Genomic DNA, 21365 nt, shown 5'->3' with positions numbered 1-21365 from the left:
AGTTTTATCATGTTTGTCGCTTCAGCGTGACACACTTTCCACCATCAGCTACATATACATATCATCAGCTAAAGAACTTTGAGAACGGGACAGAGAACAGAGAAGTGCTGATAAAGCACACAAAACTAGACCATAGATTGAAAATAATGCAATAAAACACATTAATACTGCAGCATTGACTTCTGCACTTTCCAGTTTGCAAGAGGCTGCATTCAAGAGACAAGCTGCATCTTTCTACCAGCCGGCTCATTACGCCGTCCTCGTCTAAGATGCTTACGACCTTGATCCCTGGCAGTCAAAGAAGGAACGGCCGTTCTAATCACGGCACTTTGCGTGGGGAGGATTTGTTGTCGTTCTGTTTCAGAAAATAGCTGTGAAAAGCACAAATTAATCCCCCGCGACTTGGGAGTGAGGACGACCTAGTTTTATAACAATTGCTCACTTGTCACTGCGGGGTGAGCTTTCAACTCCATACCTTTCACCCCATGATCTTTACTACAGTCACTTTAAGGTTGGACTCAAACAGTAACGACATAAAAAACAGCTCATTAGAGGAGACACTGCATTGATTCAAGAAATGAAATGAGAATTTATGTTTGCAAAAAGTGTGGATTTAGGATTTTCTGTATTATTCAGCAAGATAGTTAGTTGATTTTATTAATCCCAGTTGGGATATTAAATCGTTAAGCAGCCAGATACATGAAAATACAATGACAACAGGTACATGAACACAGCTAAGATGACACTAAGATCAATAAATAGAAAAGCTAATGAATGGATAAGTGGGGTTATTGACTGAGTCCGGTTATAAGTAGGCTGCAAGATGAAGGCATAAGGTGCTGAAGATTAATAGCTTCTAGGCACAATTAAAAAAAAAAATCTAGCATGCAAAGAGCACAAAGGGAGATACTAACGCCAAAGAATCTTCCATTTTAAAGCAAATTGCAAAATACGTTATTTAAAAAACATACTGTGCCTTGTGTAAAGAATGTTTGTATTCATTAATTCAATAATTTTTATGCAGCTGCACACTAAGCCATGACGCAGAACATTCCCTTTTGAAGTTTCGACCTTTTCCAGGTTTGCCTTTCTATGCCAATGACCCCTCATTCAGTGATGCGTCGGTATTCCTGGATCCTATTACCGTGACGGCGGAGGGGCCGTCTTGTGTGTCACGCCGGGGTGAGGCTTGCATTCCTCACATGACACTGGCTAGATAATGTCTCAGTGTCGACGCCAACACACACACACGAGGCCTAAAGAGGCCATCTCACCCCCTACTGCTCGCTAACCTATGGAAGGTACTATATAGCATACCAAGTGGAGGAGCCATCTGGGTCAACTATTAAGACCATGCATCTGTCAGGGATCTGCAGGGATACTGCCAGTGTTAAAAGATTCTAAGGTGGTAACTAACTATTTTCCCAATAAATAAATCTGCCAATTATTTTCTCAATTATTCTAGAAAATAAAGAAACATCTCAAATTCCCACATTAAAAATTTCCCTAAGGTCACCTGATGCTTTCAAATAACTCCAAAACCCAAAGATACTAAGTTTATTACCACAAAAGAGAAAAACAGAAATCACTCACATGGTATTGCATGAATGGCATTCTTGCTAAATAAAAACATAAAGGATGAATCGACTATCAATATAGTTGCCAAGGAATTTCCAGTTGATCCACTAATCAACAATAAATTTTCTAATGGTTTCAGCTTTAAAAGAGACTGACAAACACTTAAATTGAGTTGTTTTTCCTAGATATCTCCTTACATACCTTGCTGCAGCCATAATTTACCTGACAGCACATCAAAACACACTGTCCCTAAGGTCTTACCGAGGTTCATTAGTTAAACTGCGAAATGTCACTTCCATTAAAAACAACCACAGAAGGCAGAAAAAAACCTTCTGTGCATTTTCAAGCTTCTCCACAGCGGCCTTGCATAAAATTAAATGTCAGTATCATCAATGTCTGGCTGTCTAAAATCGTGCATATGGCTGCATCAGAGACTGAATAAAATTCACAAGCGAGTGTTGGAGCATAATGAAGTGGACAGAGCTGCTGTATGAGGAGGTAAACAGCCTGTAGCCGCGTAACGAGCTAAACAGACCACTGGGAGTCAGACAGCCAGTGTTGAAGGTTGGAAGGTCATGTTGCCTACGGTGCAGAATCTGCTAATGGCAATATATTGCATTATATTGTCTTCTCAGCACAAACGCCGCAGCATGTCTGTGTCAGTGTGCCAAGTGGGACTGAAGAAGACAGCCCCCCCTCCGAAGCAGACGAAACAGCAGCGACGGCAGTTTATTCCAAATGTGCACAACGTTCATCATGCACCTCAGGGGCGGCAGTATGATGTTCCACTGGGTGCCACTGTGTGTCTGTCTCAGTTTGTGTTAAAATGCGTATGTGCATGTGAGTATTCCCCTGCCTTTGTTTGTACATTCCCTGTGTTAACAGGGTGGCCAGCAGCTGTCCTTGAATCTCTATTGACAGAGAGTGTGGGATCTGCTGGGTATTTTTATCCATTAGCCCGTGTGAGAGAGCAGGTGGAGGCTTTGTGGCCTACAACAAGGTCACATGGTGACGAGCACCGCTACGGCACTATCTGTGGCTGTTCTGGCCAAACGTTGAGGTCTGAGTGCCCGTTTTACAAAGACACAGCATGTGATGATAGCAAAGGGCTTCAGGGGGGGACATAAACTAAAGTTAGCTCTTCAAAAGACTTCAAAAATAAAATATCCAGAGAGAATTTAAGTACTGCTTGCTGCTATCTAACAACTATTTCTTTGTATTTTGAACTGATTAAGAATTAGAGCATCCAGAAACACTTTTGAAATTGCAGATGAAAAACAGCTGTTCAAATGTCTTTCCTCCTCTGCCACCAGGAGTGCATGAAAGCCATGTGCCACCTGAATGAAGTTGGCACATACTACACAAAGCTAATTAGCAGTCTTACTAACCATAAGCACTTGGTGTTAACTCAACGGGTTTAGCTAGCAGATCACATGGCCCTCTCTTTCCTGTCTGCCTTGGATGCTGAATTAAGCCCAAGAGAAACAATCACACTTCCACTGCCAGCTGTTCGGACATGTAAAAGAAGAAAAAAGGGGTCTTCTTTGTCTAGCACATCCAGCCAACCGCCACTTCCACTTCTACACCAGCCTGATGGAATTTATTGAGTCCAATTACACGTCCGAATGATGGTGGGAGGCTGAAGTGGCCGGCGGAGCAGAACAACTTCGTAGTCACGGAGAAAAATTTAAAAGCACTTGGGAGCTGCTGTTTATTTCCCACCATGGTCAGGCAGCTGGTGGACATGGTGACTGGCTGGAACAGGAATCAAGGGAGGCATGTGAATGAGCTTAACAGCACCTACTTGAGCTGCCTGCCAGCATAAACCCCTCAGGGACTAAAATGCACTCGGTCTCTTGAGGCATGCAAATTAGATGAATACTAGACTACCCAAGCAGCAGCAGATAGTAAGTTTTATTAGAAGCTTTTTGTAAGAGTGTGCATGTTTCACAGAACAGCAACACATTTGTCTTAGCAGTAAGCGTGTCAAAACGAATGCTAAGGGCTATCTGACATGTCCAAGTCATCTGTTTTGATCTGTGCTGCAGCCAGCTGAAACAGAAGTTGGTTTGACGTTACTGGGTCTTTAGTCCAGCATTTCAGAAAATAGAATTGTGCAACCAAACCTCCAGCAACCTCTTCTAAAGATAAGATCAGGTTATATAAAGAGTCAGCCTGAGTATCATTGCTGCATGTCAAAATATATCTTACAGTGTTTAGAATGCATTTAGAATAGATTACAGCTGCAGCTCGCTATCTCACTCTGATGGCTACATGATAGCAAATCAGTACACGTGAAAAAAAACAACCCTTTGTGGTGAGGAAGTAAAGGAAGTTTCATTATCCTCTTGCTCTACCTGCATTTAGCAAAACCACCAGAGGAAAAAATATTATAAATATTTTAGCTTTACAATGAATATCAACCACCGCTGATGAGCAGATGCAGTTATTTCAGTGAACATGTTATTGACACAGTAGTAAGATCCTTGAGAACAACAGTTGGGTTTAACAAAAAGCCATCCAACTCTGCAGTTAAAAATGACCTCTACAGCTGCCTACCTTGACATGATTTATCTATGTAGGATAACGTAACAAAACATGGAAAGGCTCTCTACTTCCACAGAGTATCGATAACACTGGAGTCACAATGTTGCACCTGAGGAAAAGAGTTTCTCTCAGTTAAGGGGTAAGAGAGGAAATAATTTATGAGAAGAATGAGGAAAGTGTTTGTGGTCAGCATTAAGGAAGAGCTGCATTGTTCACAGGGTAAGTGCAGAACACTTTATTAATTCATTCAACAAGATGAGTATGATCTGAACAAAGAACTGCACAAAGTGAGAAAGAATTATTTCTTGCTTTGAGTAGGTGCACTTATTACTAATTCCGAACTGTGAGGACACAGTGCTGTACTGCCGTCCTTGAGGGTCAAAAGGAAGAAAGTTGTGCGAGAGAATCAACTTTCCTGCATCAGTCTGGTCCCATTTTAACATTATCCACACGGCATTAGTCAAGTCACACTGATACAGGATCTCACAGCGATCTAATTAGCGCTGAATTTTAATTGCTGACTCAGTCCCACCCCACGATACCACCGCACTGCCACACAGGGCGAGAAGTCAAAGCTATCAACAGCATCATGAGAACAAATTGAAAAGACGTGGGATTGGACTTTGCCAACCAAACTCTGAAAGTGAGTGATGAGGCAAGCTAAAAACTTTCTAGGATACAACTGGTCTTGAATGTGTCATTTCTCCTTTAGCTGTTTGGACTCACCAGCTAGTTGCCACCTGTGGTTGTCTGCTGTCTGGTTCCTATCAAATAGTGTAAAGTGGGGTTTTTTTTCGCTGTAAGCAGCTAAATTCTGCAGCCAAAGTGACACTATGAACAATGAGCTGACATTGGTTATAAATCTCTGCAAAGCCAAGGGGAGCTGCAGATTCTCAGCAGGTTCATCGTTATGAGTGACCCACTGTTTTCACATCGTCATTTTTTCCACTGCTATTATAAAATAATCCATTAGAAATGCTTTAGGTACAATTGCAGGCATGAAAAGAGCACATGCAGAATATTAGGATTTATCTTAAGAATATCTTGAGGTTCAAAGTTTCTCGATATCTCTTTAACAGCCCCACATCACGCTAGAACCAGTGTGTAAAACAACTAATATGCTGTCAAGATTACCTCTAAAGCTTAAGCACAGTCTGTTCTTGGACTTGATAACAGTGATGTCTTTATCCATCTGGGCTCAACACAAGTCATGATTTTACACCGTATTTGTCACAGGCGCAGACTCAATATAAGCAAACAACTTCCTGTCTGCAGCCTCTCGACACAGTGTTTGACCACAGTGTTCCACCATGACAGCCGCTACTCTGACCACAGGCTCATTCAGAGTCAACCACTGTACCCAGCCATAAACACAGCCTCAGCACACATCTACAACAGGTCTGCGCAATTAATAACAATAGATCCTGTGTTGGAATCTCAGTTTAGACCATGATGCAGCTTCAAGAGATTGCATGTAGCTGGAAAAGCAGTATATGTGCTCTCCTATATATGTAGAGCTGCAAAAAACCTTGATTAATCAATTAGTTGACTGAAACTGATGTGAACTGAAATGACTCTAACTATTTTCATGATCAATTAATCATGAAGGTAATTTTCCCAAGCAGAAATGTCAAACGTTTGATGCTTACAGGCTCTTTAGAAGCAGAGGAGGAATTTCCAGCATAATTATAATAAATAATCTACTTTCATATTTCCAGTTTCTCAAAAGTGACAACAGATTAGATAGATTTTATATTTTGGGAGTTTGGACTATAAAACAAGACATCTGATGATGTTACTTTGGGCTGTAGAAAGTTGTGAACAATGTTTTCAACATTTTCTGTTGTTTTATAGTCCACATGATTGATCGAAAAGAATAAAACTTGTTATATTAATTGACAATAAATATAACTGTTGGTTGCAGCCCAAATTTAATGTATGTCATCTCCCGCAGCAGTATTTTTAAATATTGCAATGTTGATTTTGTTTATTTTCAAAACAAACTCTAATAAAAAAATGATCCATAAATGGGTAAAAACTACAATCATTTTAACCATAAACATGCAGCCCTAACCACAACAATGGCTCAATGTAGATTCAACGGTGGACTCTGACCAATACTGGACACAAAGAGATCTCTCAGCTCTGTCATTGAACCTCATTGTAGCAGGTCTGTACCCGGGAACAAAGCCAACTGTCCGGCCAAATGAAACCCGCTCCATCTCGTTCAAACAAAGGCCTCAAAGAGGTGCAGTGCAATCATCACAAAGTTACGCAACATCATATAAAGATCAATTCATGGGAGCTCAAAGGGAAAACAAGGAAAAAAGGCTAGGGTGGATATAATGGGACGGCGATGTGCTTTAATCTTCTCGGGGCAAATGGCTTGCTTGGTGGCCTAAATGATCCAAAAATGCTTGGTTCCAGCTTCCCCCACTTTCTTCTGTCCAATTAACTTGACACAAATAGAAGCAAAAGGCTGTAGGAGAGTTACTAATGAAATCCCCCAGAGCTCCACAATGGGAGAAAAATAACACTGATCCCCAACTCTGTCTGGGTTCAATGCTATTCTGCGACTGCATCCATTTGGTCTGCTTCGTAGACTGCAGAGCCATTAATCTCATTGAAATATTTATAAAATTCAATAATCAATCTTTTAACTCTCTGCTGCTTTCTCCTATGGCCTTCTGCAGAAAGTATTCCAGCACTAGAGTGCTACTCTGGCTACTGGTTGCTAGGGAACAACCAGAGAAGCTCTTTTCACTACGAGAACCGCTCACACGAGCCAGATTTCTCTTTTATGGCCCCAGTGCCACAAACACGAACTGGTCACTGCAGGGACAGTGGAGGTTTTTTTTGTAAGAAATCTCATGTAAAATCTGATTTTAGAGCACGTCTTGTTGATGCTGTTGTGGCAGCATTTCAGGATGTGTGTTAGTATGTGTCACTTTTAAGCATTAGAAAGGACATTAGGATCATGTTAAGTGCTGTTGTCTACACATACTTGTGTATTTTATAAAATGATTTTATTAGATGGCTTTTTGAGTTTTTTCCCCCGTTATAATGCATGTGTTACTCTGATTTTGTATATATTTTTGTACCAGAAAGCCTGGAGATCCCATTCTCATTTTCACACGAGAAAGGGGCATAGAATAGAATAGATTAGAATAGAATAGATCTTAATTGTCAACCAGGGTGGGAATTTTTTTTGGCTCACTCAAACACAAGAAATAACAAAAAACTAGACGTCTTAACCTACACTTTCACTAAATAACTGAAAATTACAAAAAAAGTTACTAAAAATTGTATTACTGAAAGTTTTTTATAATATACTGCACAGTGCATGCAATACGCATCTGTAATAAACATAAGTGCTATGCGGCTCAAACCAAATCCACAAAAACCTATTAGAGACCTAATTTGCCTCATGAAGACATGTGCAGGCATGATACTGAATGTAAATACATTATTTAAACAAATACGACTTACTGCTTGCAATTTGGCAATCTGGCACGCTGATTTCCTAAATTAGTTTTAAATGCTACCTTGGCAGTGCCAGTGGTCTCATGTTTGGAGTGTTTCCAGGGGGTCTCTGGGCTGCAGGACTATCAGCGCATGAACAGCATGTTCCCTCAGAGCTGGGAGCGAGCCAGCAGCGCTGTGCCTTTGTTAGTAACTAGACAACATTGTCATCTATGCTCTTTCATGGTTTGCCATCACAATGGAGCGGGGTCTAGCGCCTGCCTGTGTTAGGTGTGACTCCTCACCTTTTTTATCTCAAAGGCTGTGATTGTCACACTGTAAACCTTCCATTCAAAGGAGACGGTGTTGTTTTGTCAAAAGCCACTGAGAGAAAACACTTGGTTAAAGTGAGCAGCCAGTTAAGGTCACAATAGCTGAAAAGAAATAAAGGTGTTATGTGAGTCAGTGCTTAAAGCCAACTACACCTCCAGTGTGGAAGTCATGTATAATATCTCTAAGTACAGTTGTGAACCATGCAGTAATGTCTGTTTTGAGGAGTTTGTGTGATAATGAAAGTGTCAGTTCTTGAAGATGCACTACTGAGTAAATGATCAGAGTTTTCTTGTGTCTAGCTTCATCATCACATTGGTGCGCACAGCTCGCTTAGTCTTGAATGGAAGTTTCCTGTTTACAGAGTTGCCTTATGATCCCACCCAAGGCCTTTCACTTCACTCCGACTAAAATAGGCCTCAGCTCCAGACGGATGGGGATTTCAGGCTACATCCTGAGGATGTTTTACAAAAGAAACATGGCGAACCATTGTGATCTTTCAGGACTTCAGTCACAAGTTAAGGTTTTCCCTTTCCTTGGAATCACTTAAGCTACTCAAAGCAAAAGGAAGAAATACTGCAGATCCTATCCTTTTCTGTTTCATAACACAATTTTACATCATTTTCTTAGGATCTTATCTGAGAACAGATGTTGAAAAAAATGTCATATTTCAAATCTATAACATATGGAATTAATCTATTCAGTGAATAGTCTCTGTCTGTCCTTTTAAAAATTATTAGTTTTCTTATTGCAATTACCAATCTTTTTCATCCACAGTTCCATAAAATTAAGCTTGATGTTAAATTGTAAGTCATGGTGTACTGGCCTATAATACAAGTCTTTGTTTAGGTCTGCTTGGCATGTGTACAACTGCAGTTGGTACAATTTGGCTAAAACAGCCATTCCCAGTGTGGCGACAAAATAATTGGTGTGATTTTAACTGTTTTTGACAAGCAGAAGCTGGTTGTAACAAGGAGTCATTGTGTTGGGTCTGCACCACACTTGCTGGTGGATTCAAAGCACACGAGACTATAGGGAAGTATGCATGATTGGCGGGCATCTTCCCCCCCCCCAATTATAATTATATACAGTCTTCATTTAGCCCAATAATAACACAGCCGCAGGCAGTCAGACCTACACAAGACGACAAAACCATCACGTGAGGCCGCCGTCCCAATGTGAGTCACATAAAGCTAACATAACAGCGGGTACAGTGCAGAGTTAAACATACTTTAGAACACAATGGCCACGGTCACACTGTAGTCACATAGTCACACAGTCACCTTTTAAATCGCCATTGTCACAGCAATTAGTCAACTGCTCAAGAACTGTGGAAATTTGTTCAATCACATCAATCTTTCATATTTGTTAGTTCTGTTACAATCACTTGTGATATTCCATAAATTAACTATTATGAAACCATTTTTCAGGTCAGTGTGACTCTCATGTTCCTTTTACAAGGTGTAAGTGGCATTTTTCTTCTTTCTACCCATGACTACATACTGAATTTATGCATTCAATATGAGGGCTTTAAATTCCTCTGAGTCCTCTCCAACCTCCAAGCATTAAAAATGTGACTTGTACAGATGAAGAGGTAGCAATACTCCAAAATAGACATCATCGTTTAAAGTTGAGAGGTTTTACAACAGCTTCTACTGAAACATTTTGGTTAAATCTCAAGAAAACGGCTGCTAAATTGTTGTTAATAATTTAGGAACTACTTTTGTCACTTACAATGTATTCATTTCCACTGCATTACTCCATCTATTTTATTTACAAGTGGGGGAAATATCTACCCGGCATCAGCCATTGCTCTCTGTCCTTGGGCTGAATCATTTCTCATCATCTTTTCACATCGCACATATGCAGCAGTGTTTGAGTGATTGGCAGTGATGAGCAACCCCATATAACCACTCACTCTTGACACAGAATCACATTAACAATATGTAGGACGCAATTGTTAAACTGCACTCAAGGGCGGGAGGTTTCACAGTAAATAAACCTGCAGGGCCATCTGGATTCTGTGATTTTGACTGACGTTGCAGGGCTCCTTTGTTAGTGTGATTGATTCCTGCCTATTGTGCTGTGTTGTACAGTTCTGACTGAGGTCCGTTTTCTCAATAATAGGGTTTGGTGTGCAGCCTATTCCTCTGAATGTTTGCTTACAAATAGAACAAAGGAGCCAGTCGCCATTACTCAATCACAAATAAGCAGATATAAGAAGATTGCACAGGCATTAGCCTCTCTGAATACCTGCTAATGTGGCATTATGTAACCCTATTTTTGATACTTGGTCTTTTCTCCATCAAGGCTACATAACACATAAGGAGATCTGCATACTAATCGTGGCAAGAATGATTAATGAAAAGGGCTTGCTCTCAGCAGGAATGGTTTAAGTGTGAGGGAAATATATGGCCATATGGGAAAACGTCTGGCAGAGGATGGCTGTTTGAGGTCAACCAAGGCAAGTGTCAATTAGCCCGGTCAAGGTCTGAGGCGCCAACGAACTAATGCCTTTTAATAAATAAGGCTCAGCCATAACTGACATCACAGCATTTATTGAAGAAATACTGCTAGAATGGTATGAGAAAAGCATACCCCAATGTCACCAGAGTGAGTCAATGTCAACTGAGCTGAAAGGGGAATGTTGCATCACAGCAATAAATCTGTTTCCACAAACTTGCCCCAGAGGTAGGATCCTAAAAAAATCTGAGCACACACAAGCTCTGTGGTTTAAGAGCAGGAGAGAGTGCCTTGATAATCTCAGACTGGCACCAAAGCGATCTGTACACTGTGTGTTAAAGAGAGAATGTAATCGCCGATTCAGTTCAGGCAAGCTAAGATAATTATCCCCTTCTTCCCAAAAGCAGGAAGCAGGGAGAAACTGTCAAACATTCCAGTGAGAATCAGATTACGTCGAGGCCTTGGTAATGAACGGACATTTTCCCTGATGGGCAACGGAGAGGCAGAGTGCTGCAGAGTTGGAAACGTGACCAGCCACAGGTTAGACAAACCCTCAGGGACCAATTACAAAGATAAGGTTTCAACAGGACAGATATTGCACACTGCAAACAGGAAGTGGAACAACAGTATTTCTAATCACTGATTTAGAAATGGGGAAAACAATGTTGTGTGAGGCTTTTTCCCTCCTCTCCTTAGCCCTATTTTCAGTCTGTGCAGGGCTGTTTTCCCTCTTTTGCCTTCGGTTTAAGCTGTCCACTCTGCCTCATGTTCCCACTGGCAGAGCTGTAGGACTGCTGCTGCAGCAATTTTCACTTTTGACAAAAGCATCCATTAGCAAAGACAGCTGTTTTTGCGAACACTAGCGTTGTAATGAATCACCTCCTTTAACTCACATGGCAAGTAATTACCTGCCTACCACCAGCACAGCTGTTAATAAACCACAGTTTGCATGAGGCTTGACAGGCCGCATTAGGATCAAAGGCACATCCAGCAAACAGTGTTATGACTCAACAGTACAGCTCGACGCCGACTAGAAGGTGTTCACCAAAGAATGTAAAATTAGCCATCAGGTCAAAGGCTGAATGCTGTGAGTGAAAATGCAGCCACAAAAAGTTATTTCTCTACACTCCTCTAATCTGATCATCCCATATTTTCACTTTACACATCAACTCTCCTCTGCTCCGCAGTGTTTATTTGTTCACACTGAAAGGGGGTGGATTTCCTTTGCATACAGACACAATTGGCTGGTGGAAGGAGATTAACTTTATTGCTTCAGCCTGATTGGTTTAAAGCGTGCTTGCAGAAAGCTATGAAATTTTGCTTGTGAGATGTCAAAGAAGTTCACATGGTGGATTATGGGAACTTTTAAGTTTCGCATCCTATTTATAATTTGTGTGTTAACGCACTCCAATGACTTTGACTTTCATGATGGTAATGAGCTCAACCTGTGGTCGGTTGCATGCATGACCGCAGTATTGCTGTCATGCAGTTATCTTAACTGCCCTAGTGACATAGTAAACATAGCAGAGGGGGGATGAAAAAAGACACCCACCTGAACAACACTGTTAACTGATTTGAGAATATTTGCAAGAACATTAATATCCTAAAAATGGAGATTGGTAGAAGATATGTACTATAGACTGACACATGTTCAGTAAAAGATTTCAGAGTACTTTCAGTGCAGTGAGGAAGATTACCATTGTCTCACTGATGAATATTTGAAAGCTTTAACTTAAGCAGGTGAGTAATCCACTTGAGGCATAGTGTTAATGAAACTGGCTCTAGTTGCTGCAAGTACACAGATACACAGAGCCATGCTGCTAATGAACCTGGCCGTCCACAGCATAGGAGCAGGATGGAGGCATAAGGTGCCAATGACTTTTTCTGCTGATGATCGTGAAAAGTTCACAATAAATCTAATTAAACTAAAGATGCTTTTCAGACTACACCAATATTGTGTTCGGCCAAATGAAGACTTACTTAAACAATATCTTATAATTTTGTTTATATGCAGCCATGACAAATCGTTGCCCTGATCTTGACCCCGTTCATGCAATGGCACCAATCTTTAAGTGCCATTGTTACAAATACTGTAAACAAGTATTAGCTGCGTGGTGAACCCGCATACTGGGATTTAGAGATCTCTAATCACACAAATTAATCAGCTCTCCATCTGATCTACTTCATGTCTGAGCAGTTCACCAAGAGGAGGATTATACAGCAGATTATACACCAGAGTGAGCATGTTCTGTGTGGCAATGAGGCTAGCATGCAAACTCAAAAGAAAGAGAAAGAAGTCTGGTACTTGTTTACATCAATGACATGACAGGTAAAAAAGCAACTTATTAAAACACATATCTTCAGCTTCAATTCAGCATCACTGTGATAGAGAGATGTGGTCTGCCTACTGAACTATAAAAAGTACCAAAATTTGTTTCACTTATGCCATCAGCCTTTTCTATACTGTAGGTGTCACTTTTTCCAAATGCTGGAATTTCCAAAAGGAATGAAGCTCTTAATGACAACCACAGCAAATAGCGTAACTCAATAGCAGTCGTGTAAATATTGCACGTCAGGAATGGTTTATTCTTTAATCTCTCCAAGCAGCCAAGTGGGTCTCGGGCTAAGTTATGTAAAGACTGTGGTTGCTCAGTGCCATGAGGTCTACTGCCTTCTGCTGTGAAGGCCAATGGAATTTCTGGAACCTCGACTCCAGAGCTGTTTTTCTTTGTTTTAAAAATATCTCAGAGAATGCGAACATTAGGAACTGAAATATGCCTTTGACATGCAAATGTGTGTGATGCAGTAGCAACATATGTACAGTGCGACCCTGAGGTAAACATCCTAGTCCATCTGACATGATAAAATACTGGTGGCAATGCAACCCCAGGGCTGCACAAGATCACTGACACTTTCAATCAAACACAGCACTTAAACTGGAAGCTGAAGTGATTGCTGTGTATGCTGGTTTTAGACCAAAAATGCAATCTGTCAAAACAAAAAGCCTTATTTTCTGCAAAGTTACAGTAATGGAGAGGTTCAGCCCAATGGTTCAAAGCAAGCAGTTTATGCCAGAATGACGTAACCTGGAATGAGGCCTCAATATCCCAGCATTTAAGATCAGAATATGAAAGTAGCAACAGCAGAGAGAAGACTGCAGAGTAAGCAACTCAGAAGCCAGCATGGGGTCTCTCGATAAACCCTTTGGAGATGTGTTACTTTAACTTCCTTTCACCTTCTATTGTTTAAAAATGAACTCGGCTATGCTTTTGTTGAAGGCTATCAAGGATACTTTGCAAACATGAATATTTTTTTTTCCAATATGCACCTTTGCACATTTTACATATACTATATTCCATACATGAGGCTGAGAAAAAAATTAACTAAAATAAATAAATCTGCAAATATTTTGATGATTGATTCAGTCTTCTTTTTAAGAAAAAAAATGAATTTTTCTGGTTGCAACTTCTTAAATGTGAATATTTGTTGGTTTCTTAAGTCTTCTAGGACATTAAACTCAGTGCTTTTGGGTTTTGAATGTTCAAAGCAAACGATATGAGTAAGTAAACTTTGGCTTTGAGAAACTGCAGTGCTTTCTCATATTTCATGGACCAAACGGATTAAATGCGAAAATGCCTGAGATTAATCAATAAGGAAAATAATAATTAGTTGCAGCCCTAAAACTGTGCAACACCACTCAACAATCACACAGGGAGGAATCTGCTGTAACCAGACAAACCTCTCGATTTCTCATCAGACCAGCAGCCACAGACTGCATCTTTAAATATTTACAGTGGCATGAAAATATTTTAATAAACTTGTGTAAAACACAATGGAACACGAAAAAGTCATTTACTTCAAGATGTTAATTCAAATATCCACCTACCTTAGTCATCAGTAAAGATGTATTAGTGCAAAAGTAGAAATAGACAAATGTAAGCCAACATTAAAGAGCCTCAGCTTGGTTTTGCGCTCCAGTAGTGTTAAATCATGCTTCATGGGGCGAAAGCCACTGTGTGCTTAGCTTACTTCAGTCTCAGTGGTGCATTTAAACACAAACTACACCCAATTGGTCTTTTCTTTATTAGATTCTGGGGAGTAACAGGCGCACAGGGCTACACAAACATCCTGGTGTATTCCAGTAAGAACAGTTTCGGGAATGCATGTTTCTGGCTTGTAGTCAGCCTATGATATCAGACATTTATCTGCACAATTAAACTGTAAAACTGTACAATTAAACTGTAAAACAGCCATAAATGCCATATCCCTGCAGTAAATAGGTTATATTTATGATTTAACTTTCAACCTTTTCATCAAATGCTCCCTGTACAGTCATAACACAGAAGAATCAATACTTTTAATACAATAATCAATACCTTTTATGGGTTCACTGACCAGTAGGCAGTCCTATTCTTCACATGATATCATGATAAAAGGGCTGGATGTGGATTTAAAAGCATGATTCAAATGAGCCAATCAGAAGCTGTGCTGGTCTTCCTTGTGGGAATCGTGCGTTGGTGCGTTTGTTTCTTTCTCCCCTTCCTGAAATCATCCCCTGTATTTAAACTGGGAGGAATACGTCACTGTGACCGCGGTGTGTGTAACCACTTCAGCCTACACTCAGCCTCCACTTTCAACACAAGAATAACATGTGACATCACTTTACTTCTACAGGGTTAGCGCAGCAGAGCACAAGTAAAACGCCATGGCGAGCAATGCCTAAATTTACAGAACGGATGGGATTTTTTGAGAAACCCTGTGCTGCCTGGGAAAATTACACAATTATGACTCCAGTAGAAAGACGTGCAAGTTCAGTCCACCCTACTTTGTGAGCCAGCAGTCTGGAGTGTTTTTAAATAGATGTACACATGTTTCGGACGTCCTGACAAAAATAGGAAGGTCGTCACAAAACAACACCCAGCATCAGAAAATAAAAACAGCTTCGAGGGGAAAGAGGTTCTGGTGTCAAACAATTCTTCCGGCTTAAGTTCAAAAAGCATCCTTGACGCTTTTCCTCTTCCTGCTGCTTATAGTGGGCAGGATACTGAGAGACAGGCCAGCTTTGTGCTCATCGGTCCTCTACAGGTTTATAGTAATGTATACTTTCATTTAATAGGGCTGTCACCTCTGCAAGTGAATATGACAAATTCTGACACAATGTGATTTTCTTATATTGTCAGTAGGTTGTCATTCTACTTTCTGTGTAAAGTGTGCATTTACTTCTTTAAAATCATAGGGCTGAGTGCTTTAAGCAAACAGCTCTGTGCCATTTATACAACTTCTTTGCTGTAGGGTAAATGGTAGGTCTGTGCTAATAAATTGCTCAGTTTCACCTTCATTTGAAAGTAAACACTGTTTTCCTTTGAATTATGTGAAAAACAAATGGCTCTTTACTTAGTCTGTTATTCTGGACCCTTTCATTTCTGTTCTTAGTGCTCTTCTATCACGCCATGGCTGTTCTTCAAACAAAAGGTTATTTGTTATTTTAGCTGGACCATTATACTCCTTGCTGTTTCTACATTTGAGTAATGGCCAGCTAATGGCCTAGAAATTAGGAGTTATTTTACCCACTACAAGTCACTGGGGTCAAGAATATCCACTAAATGTCCAAAAAGCCTCTATCCTCGTACAGTCACTGCACGCATGCACCGATCTCCTGTGCTGGTCCACAATATGTGGAAACAATGTAAAGTAGGCAGCTTGTCCTCCAGCTATGTGGCTGTGAAGCAGCGTCACCACGGCAGAGGAGTTGTTTGTGACCTTTAGCTTTGCCACCTGGCTAAACAAGAGGAGAGATCGGGGGCAGCTGTGGCTCACAACGTGGAGCGGTCATCTACTGATCAGAAGGCTGGGGTTTGATCCCTGGCCCCTGCGGTCTACATGCTGAAGTGTCCTTGGGCAAGATACTGCACCACAACTTGCACCTAATGCTGCTGTATCAGTGTGTGAGTGTTTATGAATGCTTATCACTCCTGATGAGCAGGTGGGACCTTGCATGCCCACAGTGAATGAATGTTTGTGAATTGTTGAATGCTGAGTTGCGCTTTGAGTGGTCAGTAAGACTAGAAGTGCGATACAAACGCAGTCCATTTACCATGTGGGCCCTGAGTCCAGCTTCTTGAAGCAGATTAACAGACCAGCTAAAGCAGAAGTATTCATCTGTGACTGCAAAGGGCAAAGTGTGTGTGTGCAGGTTTCTGTTCCTATACAGCTGAAGGAATCAATTTCAATTAATAATTTCTGATTGGATGGTGCAGGCTTGGATTTCATAATCTTGGTCCTTCATGACTCACTGTTGAATGATGTGATGAAGAGATGGATTCTGCATCAAAATACGCAGTTCAAATTAGTTCACTTCAGTTCAATGTCGCCATGGTCCAAACAAAGTAATGAGATTAACTTTGCAGCCAACAGTAAAATATGGAACACCATGAACAAGCAATTCACACACACACACACACACACACACACACACACACACACACACACACACACACACACACACACACACACACAGAGCACCCATCATTCCACGTTAAAGACAATTAGCAGACTGAAGAGCTCAGCATGCAAATAGCTCTCTATATAAAATACTGTAGTGTCTCCATCTACTAAAGCTTGTGTTTTAAATCAGTAACTTGATGAGAAGATCTCAGAGTTCAATGCATGGATTAGACAACTAAAGACAGCTCAACCACGACCAAGTGACCTAACAAACAAATATGTCATAGATATCACTTTCAAACACAAAGCCTGGGCTTCATGTTTGTTCAATTGCCACATCTCGGATTAATATAATATCAAGCTTTACACAAGTCTGTTCAACATGACTGTGCGGTGCTTAAATACAGACCCGTACTAGAAAAGCCCTCTGCAGAGGCATTGCATTGCGTCGCCTGCAAATCTGATAATGTGTGTCCTGCTATGGTCTCCAGCCGACATCTGTACCGAGAGGAAAAATGCATCCCTAAGGAACGATAGTGCTCTTTTAAGATGAAACGATGCTTGAGTCTACATGGTCAAATCCATCATCTTTGCAACCCAATTAAGAATCAATTTGAAGAAAAAAAAATCTGGATTGAGTGAAAATAGTCGGAATGTGTGGACTAATAGTTGGCAAAGTCGTCATATAACCAGAGGGTCCCAATTCTAACCCTGCAAAACATCTCCATGCTCTGACCCACATTGCATGTTTAAGAAATGCTGTTTTATTAAAAGGGATGTAATTTCCAGTACACTATTGAAATTTCAACATGAAAAAGAAATTAGAGATCAAATAGCCATGTCATGTTATCTTAATTCATATCACAACTGCAAAAATGTGCAGCAGTGCTTAACAGAAAAAAAAAAAGTGTCCTCCCCCCTTTGCTTTCCCAACTATCAGACTGCCTGCTTTCTACTTTGCACACTGGAAGCTTGACAGTGGTGCACTTCCAGTTACAGTCCAGAATCATGCTAAGGACACGGACAAAGCCGATGTGAACACTCGCTGTCAAGCGGTCAGTTATTTAACCTGTCATGTGACAATAGGGTGAGGCACAGGGTTAAATCCCACTGTGGTCAGTCTTGAGCGATAGAGACAGATCCCTCTAACCGTTAGCTAATCCTGACAGAGAGACCCTGCCAGCACCATTAGGATAAACTGTGTCAGCCACCGGAGTCGCTGGACACTTGAAAAGAACACCGGGAAAGGCGCTGCTACTGAAAAACACAGAAGAGAAGACCAGCAGAACCACACAGTCACATGATATTCAATACCATGACGCTGAATGTCGACAAGACATGTCTTCTTGCTTTTCTGCGGGATAATCACAGGCTTGCTAGTCTCGGCTTTTGCTGCTGTGAAAAAAGACGTGGACTTCTTGGTGACGCAATTGCAAAATGACATAAATGCAGTGTTTCTGAAGACTTACGCATCCTGTCAGGACATCACACTTTCATCTCTGACTAAAACATTCTACAACATCGTCATGTAGTCATTGTTCAAACTCTTCCAGTTGGCCTCTTCGTTAATTTTTCACCCTTTCGAAGTCTGAGTGAAAGGTTTGCATACTCACACAGCTTGGGTTTAAACCATAGCTGCAGAGTGTTGAAGATCCACAGACATATCAGTGTTTTTTTTTTTAAACTGAATCTCCTTGTAGGACATATTTTGTCAAAGCCTCAGTATCTTTTAATAACACTATTTTCCAGATCAGAAATAAGTGCTTAATCTACCCTCACATATTCCTGTCAGGTTTGGAAAGTTTCAGATACAGTATTCAGATATTGATATGACACTGAGAGCATGCTGATGTAGATTTTTTCAGGTAGGTTAGCGGGATGAGACAGGTTATATCAGGTATTATAGACAGCCAGCTTTCAATCACCTTCTCACACCAACACCAGGAAACACTAAAAATCAATTTCCAGTTATTATCTACAGGATTGTATCATCAAAACTACCAGCAACTATTTCTACAGGGGAAATCTCTGAGTCCACAGGAAATACAACAGAAAACAGACCAGTGCAGCTGAATGAAACAGCAATTTGAGATTACGACTGACAGTAAAATTACAACTACATATGAAACAATTTGTTTATTATATCAATTAATCAATCAACAGAAGATTAACTGGAAACTGTTTCCATAAAAGATTAATCATTTAATCTTTTGATGGTAAAAATGAAAAACATAATCTAGTCCCTGCATCTAACATGTGAGGATTTGCTTTAATACAAAAAATCACATATTATTGTTTGTGCTATTGACTGTTGGTTGGATAAAGCAAGCAATTTCAAGATGTCACTATGAGCTCAAAGACAATTTAACAGGCTATTTTTTTTTATTTCACAGACAAACAGATTAAATAAATCAACCCAGAAAACAACTGTGAGATTAATCAATAATGAAAACATTCAGATATTAACCACTAATGTTAAGTCTCATCTTAGATGAACATTGCTGCTACTGATGTCAAACAAATTCTGTATCTGTGTCTTTGTTTCCACGACCACAATGTCATCTGTCACTCCTTCAAATTATACCCTGCATAAAGCTGCAAAGACCATGAGCCTAGTACAGCTACCCAGCCGTCAATGACACCATAATTGTTTCCTCAATGTCAGATAGATGGGCAGACGGCTGTGCCACTAACTGCAGCCCACTGGTTTAAGTGGTGGCCTATTGATTGTCCATTGTGTGTCTAGCCTTTGCTGAAGCAGCATCCATTTGCAGAGAAAGCACTGCTCAAAATCAAATTATACCATTCTCACAGCCAAACTGGATTTATCTTCCAAGTGTAAATGCTAATATCTGAAGACATGCAGGCTTCTGTGTGTGTGTGTGGCTCAAGGGTAACAACCACAGAGTACAGGTTTCACATGTTCAGAAGCAATACAACTGGTACCTCCCATAAAAACCCAGTGGTATGGATCAGATGACAATGAGGTGAAAATGCACAAGGACAGTCCTGAGATTAAAAAAAAAGAATATCAAAGCATTATGTATTTTTTTTTCTCTTGTTCTATGCCATGTTTGTCCATCCCCAGAATAGAAACCATCCAATAAAAACTTGGCCACAAAGAAAGTGCAAATATTTGCATTATTAAGAATTAATGCCCAATGAAGCCCTAAATCCTTGAGAAATTAGAAAGGAGCACCAATAATTGGCCTAGCTCAGAGGCAAGGATCTTTATATTGTGTCTCACAAAAATGATGACGGGTATCATCTGTTTGATAGGCTATTAAAGGCTACTGGCTATTTTAGGGATTAGCCCTAGCTAGCACCTCTCATAAATTCATCTTTTTAGCATTTTTAAATATTTTTGGGAATGCAAAAGTCGTTTTTTTGCACGAGCCGACGTTTGCAAACTCTCACCACAAGTGCCAAATGCCAAAACTAGAGGCACAAGCAGACTGCTTCAAGGGTTAGCTTCCCACCAAGGCTCCAGCTCCTGTTATGTTAAGTAGCCTTGATTATCTCCGCTGATAGAGGGCTTAGCGGGATGCAGCCATACTAACACTGGAACAAGCTGAATGGCAACAGTTGCACGCAGAAACACAGCCACTCTGTTGCTGCTAGTGCTGCAATGTTGTAATGTTGCAAATGAGTGTCAAACAGAGCGGAAATCCACTTTTACATCAGTAGGTACACATGATAAATTATTTCTTCTGACCTGTTGCGTCCTTTCAGCCGGATTCATCATCACAGCCTGCCGAAAGCTGTTATCCACATAAGACGCCATTGTTTTGGAAGACGCCGTCTGCAGGATATTGAATCTCTTATCCTAATAAAGTGTTTGTAGATATCCAGCTCCACGGATATAAACAAAAGAAGTCCCCCTGCTGTCTTGCTTTATTCTTGTCGCCTGTGCTCCGATGCTAGCGGATAAGCTGGGAGTGCCCGGAGCCAGGCCACGACTGGAGCCAGACAGCCGAGCAGAGCGGTCTCCTCGGGGTGTCTGTCTTTCCGCTGTCCGAGCCGAAACCGGCTGCCAACACCGGTCCCACCGAGAGGAAAGTTCTTTCAAAAGCGCGGCTCAAACTGCCCCTTGGAGTTATTTCCGTACAGTCAAAAATGTCCCTTTATTCAAGCCAACGTTCATCAAAGCCATTCCTTGTCTCTTCAGCATTCTGCTAGCGACGGAAAGAAACCCCATGTAGGATCCAGCGAGCGGAAAAGTAAGCTAGCGGCTAGCAGTTATCCCGTCGACAACAGCCTGGCGTCCATTGTGAGAGGTAGACACAAGTTCACTCTCTGAGAAAATTCATTATATTAACATTTTTACTGGGTCTAAAAGTGAGGATAGGTCCGCCGCCGCTGCGCTCTGTTGTATGCCACCATGGTGACTGACACAGCAGGATAAAGTCAGCTACAGCCAGCAGCAGCACTTCCTTCAGAGGTTTTCAAAATAAAGCTCTAAAGAGAGCCGCGTGTTTAACGTTAATATAAAGAGACAATGAAGGAAACAGACGATGTCGAGGGAGGAGTCTGCTGTAATT

General features: G+C 40.9%; 1 protein-coding gene across 6 annotated transcripts in view; it reads right to left on the bottom strand.

The window, feature by feature from the left end:
- Positions 1-21144, bottom strand: part of rapgef2b (Rap guanine nucleotide exchange factor 2b) — a 107849-nt gene extending 86705 nt beyond the window's left edge. For all 6 annotated transcript variants that reach the window (XM_041943797.1, XM_041943799.1, XM_041943802.1 and 3 more), the window contains exon 1: positions 20540-21144. In XM_041943797.1, coding sequence (XP_041799731.1) covers positions 20540-20608 — 69 coding nt within the window. In that variant the 5' untranslated portion in view covers positions 20609-21144. The remainder of the gene's footprint in view (positions 1-20539) is intronic.
- Between the last annotated feature and the right edge of the window lie 221 nt (positions 21145-21365).

The sequence above is a fragment of the Chelmon rostratus genome, chromosome 9, assembly GCF_017976325.1.
Source record: "Chelmon rostratus isolate fCheRos1 chromosome 9, fCheRos1.pri, whole genome shotgun sequence".
In the NCBI taxonomy this organism is placed as follows: domain Eukaryota; kingdom Metazoa; phylum Chordata; class Actinopteri; order Chaetodontiformes; family Chaetodontidae; genus Chelmon; species Chelmon rostratus.
The sequence above is the reverse complement of the archived record's forward strand: the minus strand, read 5'-3'. Positions and strand labels throughout refer to the sequence as shown.